A 12,518-nucleotide genomic window follows, 5' to 3' on the forward strand; every position below is an offset into this window, starting at 1 on the left:
TTGTTTCCTGTTGGCTTATGTTATTTTCTGCTAAATCCAAGGTGTGTGGTTTGTATATTTGTTGGTTTTTGCATGTTCTGCTGCTAAACTATATCAACTCTCTCTTCAATTTTGCCTTTGGTTATCAGGATCTCAGCTGGAGCTTTGTCTCTGTGCTTGAAAGTAAGGGCATCAGAGCAATCCTGTAAGTGTGAGGTTGCAACAAACAGCTGCAGGGAGCCAGGTGGTGTGTCTTTAGGGAAATGGCTCCCAACCCTCTCTGCAGCTGGAAGGGTTTTTTTATTTTTTATTTTTTATTTTTTACAGGCCCTCTCAATTTTTTGCCTAAAATGTTTCTTTCAAATCCTAGCTTCTGAATTCCTTTCCTACACTTTCATCTCTCCTTTCCGTAATTTACTACTTTTTCCACTTGATCATCAGAACATGTTAACATAATACAATCCTTTATACTTGAGGGATCTTCTCTTACCAAGTGCTTTCAGATAAATGATCTCATTAAATCTTCCTATCACTGTGCTTGGTAAGTAGTGTTCGGTGTCGAGTTAATGACCATGCCCCTTTCCCACAAAGAAACATATTTTTACTCCCAGGGTTTCTTTATATAAAACTCTAAGGCCCTGGACATCAACACGGACACACACACACACTCTCACTCACAAATAAGGTACATAGCTTCTCACCTGCACACACACACTGTGTGGAACTCCTCTGGGTTCAATATGTTAGGAGAGGTAGCTTAGCTTATGCTACAAAGACAGTCATGATCTTTATGCAAATTCTAGAGATCCAAGAGGTCCCTAGTTTCTTGATGATCTGCAAAAGGAGCTCACCTGCCATGCACAGGACATGCACGGATCATGCACCCCTAGCCATAGCTCAGGTCTGGCTTCGGGTGAGCCTGGCCCAAGGCTGGGAGCAAGAGGAGAGGGCCTGGCAGGGCAGAGGGCACCTTTTTTTCCCTGCTTGCTGCCCTGCAGACTGCTCAGCATTTTCCAAACCTCCCCACTGCTCCTGGGGGGGGGGGCTTCACAGTTGAACATTGTCAGCCCAGAGCTGACACCCAAGCTGACCACAGCCCTGAAGCATATGCTGAGTGCCTCTTGGACCTGAATTCCCATAGTCTGTACCGAAAGCCACGCCCCAAGGCTGCAGTTTACCTCAATCTCAGTTTGCCTTTGAAATCTGTTCACAGGCTATCTCTGAAAAAGTCCTTTGGGTTTGGAAAACGGGACTTTGAAAACAATTCCATTTTTATTGTAGATTCAGGGGGCACATGTGCAGGTTTGTTACTGGGTATATCGGATGGTGCTGAGGTTTGGGCTTCTATGGATCCCATCATAGAAAATAGGACTTTTCATGAATAAAGGCTCCCGAGGGCTTAATCCAGAGCTGGGTTCCCCATGCGTGCTCAGTGAAGATCTGCTGATGGATGGGTTATAACACCCCGTCACCTTCAATTTTCTGTTTTGAAATAGCTTTATTAGAGATGTTCAGATTTCTGTTCTCTGCGTTTATTTTTATTTGAGTCCAGCAATCAAATGATGATGCTACCTGTTCCCAGCAGCCTACAAAGGCAGCTCTCCCAAGCATTTCTCAGAGGCTACACTTTACGTGAGTCCTAGGCAAACAGAGAGGAGGCCCACCCCACATTACATACACTTCTCGAGGGCCCAGGCCCTGCATAGGCTCTTGGCTAAGATGCCGCTTTCAGAGTTGGAGAGGGGAGCTGTTTGCAGAGTTTTCTGACACTCTTAACTGTTCAACTGGGCAGAGTTGTGGTTTGTTCAGAGAAGAGGCTTGTATTTAGGGAAAAAGTCATGGACAATGAATTTCTAACTAAAAAAACATATTTCAGAAAGGCTGTATGATGAAGCAGAAAGAGTTGAAAATTTGGGTTTGGAGGACCTGGGTCCAAGTCCTGTTGTCACAACATACCAGTGGTATTGGTCCTGGGCAGGTTACTGTGAGCCTGTTTCCTCACCTGTACAATGGGTACAGTAATAATAATGATCATAACTTACAGGGTTGCTGGGAACCTTGAATGAAAGAATGAATCTGGCTGGATGTGGTGGCTCACGTCTGTAATCCCAGCTACTCGGGAGGCTGAGGCAGGAGAATCGCTGGAACCCGGGAAGTGGAGGTTGCAGTGAGCCAAGATCACACCACTGCACTCCAGCCTGGGTGACAGAGGAAGACTCCATCCCCCGCCCCCACACACAAAAAAATTAATCTGAGGCATCTGAGGCTGGGCGCAGTGGCTGTAATTGCATCCAAGAATTCAAAACCAGCCTTGGCAACATAGTGAGACCCTGTCTCTACAAAAATAAAAAATAAAAAATAAAAAAATTAGCCAGGCATGGTGGCACATGCCTATAGTCCCAGCTACTCGGGAGGCTGAGGTGGGAGGACTGCTTGAGTCCGGGAGGTTGAGGCTGCAGTGAATTATGATTGTGCCACTGCACTCCAGCCTGGGTGATGGAGCGAGACCTTGTATCAAAAAAAAAAAACAAATGAATGAATGAATGAATTTGAAAGCACATGGTGTCTGAGTTTGTGGCTTCTACTAAGGTTTGATTTTTTGCAGGTGGGCATAATACCCTCTTTGACCATTTCTGCTATGAAACATCTAGTTCAGTGTTAGCACATGATCTAACTCAGGTAAGTACTCACTGACTCAAGAACATTCCTGATGAATGCAAAATTGGAATTAGGAGCTGGCTATTTGCTTTTCAAAACATTTTTCTTCAGTGCTCTTTTTGATACCCAAATCTCTTAGAGTACTGACCAACAGAAATATAATGCCACACATTTATGTAGTAAAAAATTTCCTAGTAGCTACATTTAGAAAGTGATCAGAATAGGCGAAATGAATTTTGACAATATAATTTCATTTAACTCACTATATCAAAAATATTACCTTTTCAACATAGAATCAATATAAAAATTATTAAGGAGATATTTACATTTCCTTTTGGTAGAAAGTCTTTGAAATGCAGTCTGTGATTTACACTTACAGCACATCTCAACTCGGACATGCAATTTTTACCAGAAATACTTGATCTGTATTTAGAGTTCACAAAATTTACGGCTGAAAGTAGATTTATATCCCCAAGTTGTTCCAAATATATTTAAAGTTTTTTTTTTTTTTTCCAAGATGGAGTCTTGCTCTGTTGCCCAGGCTGGAGTGCAGTGGCGTGATCTCCGCTCACTGCAACCTCTGCCGCCCAGGTTCAAGAGATTCTTCTGCCTCAGCCTCCCGAGTAGCTGGGATTACAGGGGTGCACCACCACGCCTGGCTAATTTTCATATTTTTAGTAGAGATGGGGTTTCACCATGTTGGCCGGGCTGGTCTCGAACTCCTGACCTCAGTGATCCACCTGCCTTGGCCTCCCAAAGTGCTGGGATTACAAGCATGAGCCACTGCGCCCGACTGGTTTTCCAATAATTAAATTATCAGTTTTTTAATTTAAATTTATTACAATAAAATAAAAATTCTGTTTGTCAAGGGCACTGGCCACATTTCAAGGACTCAACTGCGAAAGTAGTGACATTATTGGACAGTGCAGCCTTGGGGTGATTAAAATTTGCCCTTGACAGTCCTGTCCAGGTATCCTTTCTGGGGTCTTGTCTTTAACAGATATTGAAGTACAGTTGTAAAGGTTAGAACGGCAGCTCTCAGATCTGGGGATCTATTTAAAATGCTGATGTCCAGGGCCTCTTTGATTAAGAGAAACTGAATTTTTCAGGTAGGCCCTGAGCATGAGTATGTTTTTCAGAATTTCCCAGATGATTCAAATGTGTCGCATCAGTTAAATGCTCTGGAAGGTGAATTTGGGGCTAACTCATTGCAACCTGTCACTCCCTATTGACTGAGCAGTCTACGGAGACCTGAACAGAAACAAGTTGGGCTTCTGTTACATTTTTTTCTTTTAAAAACAACTCCTCTCTCAGAGCTTTTACAAACTTTTGAGTCTTATTAGTATTCTTACTAAGTGTGAGAATTATATCGATGCATTTTTAGCTGCTTTATTACTTTATAAATTAAAAAATAGCCTTTGGGTCAGCATTAAGTTGATGTGTTCTGGGGCTCTTCCCAAGAACATGCTGTTGGCAATTTATTATAAATGTTGAGGGCACCTTTCAGTACCGCGTTAATGCTTTTACTTATACTTTTTCGTAAACTGTATGATCGTAGCGAGATCACGCATGCCAGAATTATAGCACAGCTACTTCCTGCCAACATATATTGACATAACGGCTATCATTCGATCGTGACTCACAGCAGTTGATCAGCCTAATTGGTTTCAGCAACATGTCTGATCTAACTGCAGTTACATCACTGTGGTTGAGTTCGTTTGGGTGAATTTCCCGAGCTATTGTTTTCGTGTCTGAATTTGCCAATTGGTCATTTATATGCCTGTCCTAGTTTTTATAGTGTGGGCATTTGCATTACTTTATTCATCCACTATTCTTCTTTCCAGAAACCTAACAATAGTTTTTCATTTTACTCATTTAATCAACAAAACTTGGAGGTGCACCACCTACCTTGCTCCAAGGCACTAAGGTAAGTCTGATTGGCAATTGGACTTCATTTAGCTTGCCAGCTCCAGCTGCTGATTTCACGGTGTTGAAAAGCGTTCTGGCTGAATTCACACCTAGGCTCAGTGGGAAAGAAACTTGTGATTGGAGGAGAGAGTGTGGTCCCATTGGCAAAATATTTTCTGCCCTGTGCTTGGAGCTGAGGATATAAAGACAATAAGCACTTATTCCAGCAGAGATAAAAAATTAGGAAACCATTCTATGATCCTGGTTTATAGAAAGTTCTATAGAAACACAGAAGAGAAAGCAATTTCTCTTCTGTGGGGGGTGTGGGGGCAATGAGGGTGGGGATCAGGAGAATATGAAGTTGTCACAAAGGTAATATTTCAAGTGGGTCAGGAAGGAATTCTGGGAATTTGGCAGAAAATGAGGAAGAGCAATTTTTATGTGTGTGTTTTTCATACTTTGATATGTTACTGTCAGAATAAATGAAACTGATTAATGCTATTGGTCAAGTTTAGGTACATTAATATTTGCACCTCACGTATACCACGAAATCTGGTATCTATTTGTGAGAAATTCAAGGCACTTTGCAATGTCTGGCCTGCTTTAATTTTTTTTGTTTCATTTTATTATGTTGCCCTTCTTTTGCTAAAGTAATGAGGTTTATATATATACATAAACTGAGAGGCTGAGATCACTGCCTGGCACACAGTAGGTAATACGTATCTGCTGAATCAATGAATGAACATATTCGGATTACCTATATGTTTAGTGTAACTGGAGATCCTATCAAATGCACTTGTCATAGATATATATATATATATAATCTCACATACACACCCCTTTCTACCATCAAAGCAACTAATTGCTGACGTGCTGATGGAGCAACACCAGCAGGCAGGACGATCCTCTTGCAGCATATTCAGATCATGCTGTTTGGCTCAAGCCCCAATGGTTTTCCATGTCTGCGAACCGAAATCCTCTTACCCCCTGCTGGCCTCTTCTCTAGGTGCTAAGCCCCTGCCCCCTTGGGTTGAGATCACTGCGCTCACTGACCTTCCCATGACTCAGCCAGGCTGGTTCTTGCCTCCGGGGGTTTGACACTTACTCATTTTCCCCCTGCTTGGAACTCTCTAGCCCAGGATGTGCTCATGACTGGCCCCTCACCTCCTGAAGGAGGTTCTTTGCTTCTCATGGAGGCCTTTCTCACCCGCAAGTTTATTTTTATTTTTAATTTTTTTTGAGACAGAGTCTCACTCTGTCACCCAGGCTGGAGTGCAGTGGTGCAATCTTGGCTCACTGCAACCTCCGCCTCCTGGGTTCAAGCAATCCTCCCATCTCAGCCTTCTGAGTAGCTGGGATTGCAGCCACGCGCCACCACACCCGGCTAATTTTTGTATTTTTAGTGGAGACGGGGTGTCATCATGTTGGCCAGGCTGGTCTTGAACTCCTGACTGTCCGGTGATCCATTGGTCTGGGACTCCCAAAGTGCTGGGATTACAGGTGTGAGCCACCACGCCCATTGCAGTCGCTCCCACTCCACCATCATTCCCTACTTCCTCCTTGAGTTTTCACCAGTGCAGGAGTCACTGATGTGCTACAGATGTTACTTATTTTGTTGATTGTCTATTTCTGTCCCCTCCTCTGAAGCACATCAGCACCACAAGGACCAACGCTTTTGTCTGTGGTGTTCTCTGTTGTATCTCTACTGCTGAGAACATAGTAGGTGATGCATATTTGAATCAAAGAGTGAACATATTCATATTGTGTGTGTGTTTAGCATAAATAACTGGGATCCTAGCATATGCAACTTACGCATTCATATCGTATGTATTTTCCACATCATAAACATTCTTTAACATGGCTTTTACTTACCATATCATTTCAGCTTGTGAATATGTAATAATATGTGCTGTGGTCTAAATGTTTGTGTCCCTCCCCAAAATTCATATGTTGAAATCCTAACCCCCAGGGTAATGGCACTATGACATGGAGCCTTTGAGAGCGATTCAGTCATGAGGATAAAGCCCTTGTGAATGGCATTAATGCCCTTATAAAAGAGACTCAAGGGAGTGCATTTGCCCCTTCTACCATGTGAAGACACAGGGAGAAGGCACAATCTATGAACCAGGAATGTGGACCTCACCAGATACTGAATCTGCTGGTGCCTTGATCTTGGACGTCCCAGCCTCCAGAACTGTGAGAAATAAATTTCTGTTGTTTATAAGACCGGTCAGTGTACCAGACTATGGTATTTTGTTATAGGAGCCCAAACAGACTAAGACATTAGGCTACGCAGCTCGCCTGTTCCTAGGTGGTTTCAGTCCTCTGCCGTTCAAAGTCTGTCATGAACCTCTTGTTCATAAGTTCTCTCCCTTTGTATAGAAGAGAAGTTCTCTTCTTTTATGTGGAAGTGGTGATGCTGAGTGAAAGGGCATGAACAATTGAATCTGAATCCACACATCAAACTGTAGAACTTCATTTTGAGGTAGAATTTCTTCTTTTTATGATGTTACGTGGTAAGGGGCATGTCATCAGCTTTTGGGAGGCGCAGACTGCATGGGAACTGCTGAAAGGTCTATGGGGACCCATTGGGCATACTAGGCCAGCGACGGCACGTATGGGCCCCAAGGCCTTAAGGTGAGTGACAGCAAGTGGAAGGAGGGTGCAGAATGTGGCACTGGGCTGGAATGACTCAGTGGAGTGGGGTGAACACTCTGCTCATTCAGAACTGGCTTTGGGATTGTGACAGGTTCTAAACAGCTTGGAGTACTAAGAAGAGCCCCATGAACTGGAATATGCAGGTTCAAATCCCACCTTTTCACTGACCAGCTCTGTGACCCTGAGCAAGTGACTTAACCTCTGTGAGCCCCGTGTCCTCTCTGTAAAATGCAGGTATGAGTGTCTTTGAGAACAGGGTGTGGGGAGGGTTCCTGTATAACGCTTCGCCTTGCCCATCTGAATAAAAGGCTGCACTCACCTTTCCTAAGGAAGGCTACTTCCCGATGGTGCAGTTTGAAGGTGAGTTTTGAGCTTAAATTCTCTATATAGTCCAATTCTATTAGTCCCAGGTTCAAAGATCTCAGAAGAGATGCCAGTGATTCTGGGTGTAGACCTCTCCCTCCTTCCCTCCCTTTCTCTCCCGAAAGGGGATATTTCTACACCTCTTCTGGGTGTCCTGAAAGGTCCATGAAGAGCAGGATGTGGCAATGGTGAGGGCAGTAGGCCCAGCCAATATCTGTGTGGGCATCTGAGGTCTGCAGGTGAGCACAGCCAACTGACCTCCCATGAGTGCCAGCATGGTCAGAAAGCCCGGAGACTTGTTGATTAAACTGGGGAAGTGCTATTCTTAGTGGCAAGCTGTCATCCAGCCCTTATGAAAAAGGAGAGAAATCACTCAGCCAGGATCTAAAAATACTTAGAAACTGACAACCAGCTCTGGGAAGAGCTTGGACCTGGAGCCTGGCCTGGGAAGAACCAAGTGGGGGAAGACCACTTGGTGGAACTTTGCAAGATCACAGAGCCCATGGCACAGACAAATAGTTTTCTGTATTTATGGCTCTTCATTATCTATTGTAATTAAAAATAAAATTTGTAAATATTTTATACTAAGAGTAATAATGGTAAAAGCTGCTTTTAGAATACTTCCAAAATGGCAGATGCTGTCCTAAGCCATTGAGTACATTCTGTGCTTGGACTCTGCAGTGTCTCTGTGGTTGGGTCATGTTACTGTTGCCACTTACAGATGAGGAAACTGAGTCTTGGAGATGGGGAATTTGGGCCACTCTAGTCAGTCTGATCACAGAGGCTAATTACCTGGAATGGTCTGGAATTGGCCTTTGGTTTCCACCCCTCCCCTTTGGCAGCTCAGGGTTGCTTGGTATTATTTTCCCAGTTGTTAACAAGCTGCTTTCTTTCAACTTCTCCAGGGAGAAAATCTTGGTTGCTGGACCTCTCAGGAAAAACTGTCAGTGGTGATCTGATTTTGGGTTTCTTTGTGGAATTTATGCCTCGTGTGCAGTTAAGCACGTGGTCAGGTTTAAGGAGGCCTGTTTTAATTTGCGTAGAGATGGAGCTCTCTTTCCACCAGCCAGGAAGAAAGAGGCATATGGCGGCCTCATTGCTTGTGGATTGGCTCAGCACCAGAAGGCACTATTCCTTGTGGATAATTAGCACAGATGCCTGAACATGGATGCTTTTTATTTTAAAACCGTGTTAAACATGTTTATTGGCTTTAGCTTTATTTGGCCCAATTTGTTGTTCCCTCCTGCATGCTGGGCACCTAGCATGGTGGAAGGCTCGAAGGCTTTAGGACTACTCTGCATGGGTTCAATTCTAGCTCATTAGAGTCCCCAGTGACACAGTTGCTATGTAGGCGTATACATTTCTGTCCCTTTATATTTTTATTGTAGAGGTTCATTGGAAGAGACAGAAGATGACGGACAGGCCGATCTCAGGCTGCCATCTTGAACTGGAAGCCTGTACCTCCCAATGCAGTTTGGATTTCTTTGGTTCTGATATTTTTATTTTATTTTACTCTGATATTTTATTTATTTGATTTTTTTTTTCTTTGAGATGGAGTCTCGCTGTGTCTCCCAGGCTGGAGTGCAGTGGCGTGATCTTGGCTTACTGCAACCTCCGCTTCCCGGGTTCACATTATTCTCCTGCCTCCCGAGTAGCTGAGACTACAGGTGCCCGCCACCACGCCCGGCTAATTTTATTTATTTATTTATTTATTTATTTATTTATTTATTTATTTAGTGGAGACGGGGTTTCACCGTGTTAGCCAGGATGGTCTCCATCTCCTGACCTCGTGATCTGCCCACCTTGGCCTCCCAAAGTGCTGGGATTACAGACTTGAGCCACTGTGCCCGGCCTATTTATTTGATTTTTTTAAAGAGATAGGGTCTCACTGTGTTGCCCAGGCTGGAGTGCAGTGGTGTGATCATGGCTCACTGTTACCTCAAGCTCCTGGGCTCAAGCCATCCTCCCACCTCAGCCTCCTGACCAGCTGGGACTACGTGTGTGCCACCATGCGTAGCTTTTTTTTTTTTTTTTTCTGTAGAGATGATGGTCCTGCTATGTTGCCCAGGGTGATCTCAAACTCCTGGCCTCAAGCAATGGTTCTGATGATTTTTTTACTTACAGGTTCTGTTTTATGGTCATCTTGTTGCCACTTCAAATTCTATGTGAAAGGGCTTGGGGACAAATTAATAAATACCAAATGGTGACAGTAGTTTCTTAGTCTGATGACTGGGACTTTCCATGTTGCTGGTTTCTTTGTTCCTTCTCTCCGTAGGCTTTCTGCTCTTACCTCATCTCTTGCTTTCTTTTCTCTAACTCTTACAGAAAAAGACATTTAAAATCAGACCCAAGCATCTTGGAGAAGGGGTTTTGCTTATACTTGGCAGGTTGTTGCTTCCTATGTCTAAGACAAAAGAAAAGGAGGCTTTGAAATGTCATGAAATGTCCGGGAAAGTTTCCTGGATGTCAAGTAGCTGTTTCCTCACATGACGGGAATGAGTGAAGTGTAGAAGAATCAGAAACATACAGATTCAGTTTCACTGAAAACCCACACGTGGCTTAAAGTGTTGGGAAAATATGCCTGGGGCCAAGTCTGATTTGGGTTTAAAAAAGAATGCAGACATGATGGGTGGTGATGGAAAAGTCTAGAGGCCACTGGGTGTATCTGCTCATTCTTCACCAGGACATTGGGGTCATACATTCCTCCTGGGATGGCTAAAGCCAGGACCTGTTAAAAGGGCATGTCCAGAAACACAGACCAGGAAGACTTAGAGAAATGAGTGCAGAGGAGGGAGTGTCTATCTCTGAGAACATTCTGGTCACATCGGCAAAGCCAGAAGAATACTTCTAAGACAGAAGTATTCTTCTAAGTGTCCAGCCTGGTGCTAGTAAATAGTTGAAGAACAGGGCCAGTTCCATTGTTGTTATTCTCGGATCTGAGAGAATTTTTCTGGTAGTCCAATAATCTGTGTGGAGCTCGAGCCAGGATCCTGGAAGCTGGCCTCTGTATCCCGACCCCTGCCCCGCCTTAACTCTCGCATTTCATCAGCTATTGTCCAGTTGATTCTACTTAGCAAAGGTCCCTGGAATTATCCAAATGCCTGTCACCCCCACTGCTACTCCTCCAGTTCAGGCCACCATTACCTCTCACTAGATTGGTCCCCTCACCCTCCACCAACCTTGCTTGCATTCAATCTAATTTCCACAAGACACATGGCATGAGCTTTCTAGAGCCCACCTCAGCTCCTAGCATTACCCCTTGAACTTCTTCAGGGGTTGCTTACATGCTTGCAAATTCCCAACATGGTATGTGTGGACCTTCACAATTTGGCCTCTTCCTGATTTTATATGTCTTGACAACCTGTTTCCCCCTCATTCCCCTCACCCTCTCAGACCCCCAATATGCTCCAACCATTTTGAACTACTTTCAGCCAATTCTTGGCTGGGGGATCTTGGGGAAGTCAATCAACCTTCCTGTACCTCAGTTTCTTCATTTGTAAAGTGAGGATGATAGCAGCACCTGCATGGGTTGTTGAAGATAAAATAGGTTCATATATGCCCAGTGCTTCTAGCAGAGCCTGGCACTGACTCTGCCACCTCCTCATGCCTCTTTGTATGCAGAAACTTTGTACCTGGAACTTCCTCCCACTTTCTTTGGCTTGCTTTTGTAGCGTGGTGATCACCACTTCTGTAGCATGAGACACAGGCCATGTTGCATCATAATTATCTGCATTTCATTCTGTCCTTGCACCAGACTAGAAGCTCTTTGAGAGTAGGGACTGTTTCTCAGTTGCCTTGACACACCATAGTCAATCAATATTTGCTGATATAAAGAAAAAAAAAAACAGCTCACAAGGAGAGACTACGCCAAATTCCAGGTAGTTGCTTGTAGACCCTGGGAAGGTAATATTTCTTTTCATAAATCCACAAATGGTTATTCTTTTTTAATGAACCAAAAGAAAAACAAATTCACCATGTTGGCATTTGGCAAAAGCCATTTCAACATCTAAAGATATTTCTTGTTCTGGAACTCAGAACGACTTTGCACTTCCAAATGTCATTTGCAAGGTTGCTGGACTGATTAGGTTTGCACTTAGCCCCTTCCCTGACCATTTCCTGCCTTGGCTGGTGTTCCTTGAATGGTTCGGCATTCCAGCTTGGCCTGGGATGCCAAGGCTCCCTGCTCTGCATTTAACCTGCATTTCTCCTGGGTGCTGCGGGAAGCTGGGAAATGCACTCTGCATTTTTATCTCATGTGGTTGGGACACAGGGTGGTGTCCCAGGGAGGAGGCACTTTCTTTTGCCCTGGGCCAGCTGTGGTGCCATTTGACATGGCTGAAGGATTCTGTCACTCCAGTTGGCCATGGCTCATTAAAATGCCTGGGCTTGCTGGGAATTGTATTTCCAAATCTGTGCTTCTCATAGGGCCATGGAAACAGATTAGGGTGTGTCTTTCCCAGTGTGTCTGATTTGTCCATGGTCACATGAGGTGGAGGAGGGAGGAGGGTGTGTAATGCAGAGAGGTGCTTTGCAAAAGTTTGCACCTGCCGTTTCTTTCTGGAAGTGTACAATCTCTTACCCCTCCCCATCCTGTAGGAATTTCTAAAAAAAAGCACCCATTTTGTCATTTTTGCATGTTATATGTTATAAAAATTGACTGTAAGATTTTTTAAACACCCAGCTAATAAGTGATGCATACTGTTTCATTTACTTTAATTATGTAAAAGAAGCATGATTTGTCAACAAGTACATCACAAATTATATAATTTATCATACTTGGTTGAGAGAAACAATTTTAAAACATAGATGGAAGTTTAATTATGTATCAGCACTGAAAATAGGCAAAACCTGTCCTTGTGACCTAATATTGGGAATTCTCGCATTTTGCACTTAAAAATCAACTAGATAATTGGTGTGAATTTTTTTTTCTTTTTTTTCTTTTTGAGACAGAG

General features: G+C 43.7%; 1 protein-coding gene across 1 annotated transcript; it reads left to right on the top strand.

Annotated features, from left to right (window-relative positions):
- Positions 1-760: 760 nt before the first annotated feature.
- On the top strand, positions 761-1,312 carry LOC115835453 (putative uncharacterized protein UNQ9370/PRO34162). Its single transcript, XM_030814048.1, is given in 5 exon segments — positions 761-904; positions 906-1,013; positions 1,015-1,086; positions 1,089-1,287; positions 1,290-1,312. Coding segments are annotated over 5 exon segments (546 nt in total).
- Positions 1,313-12,518: the final 11,206 nt, after the last annotated feature.

Source organism: Nomascus leucogenys, chromosome 6, assembly GCF_006542625.1.
Source record: "Nomascus leucogenys isolate Asia chromosome 6, Asia_NLE_v1, whole genome shotgun sequence".
In the NCBI taxonomy this organism is placed as follows: Eukaryota; Metazoa; Chordata; class Mammalia; order Primates; family Hylobatidae; genus Nomascus; species Nomascus leucogenys.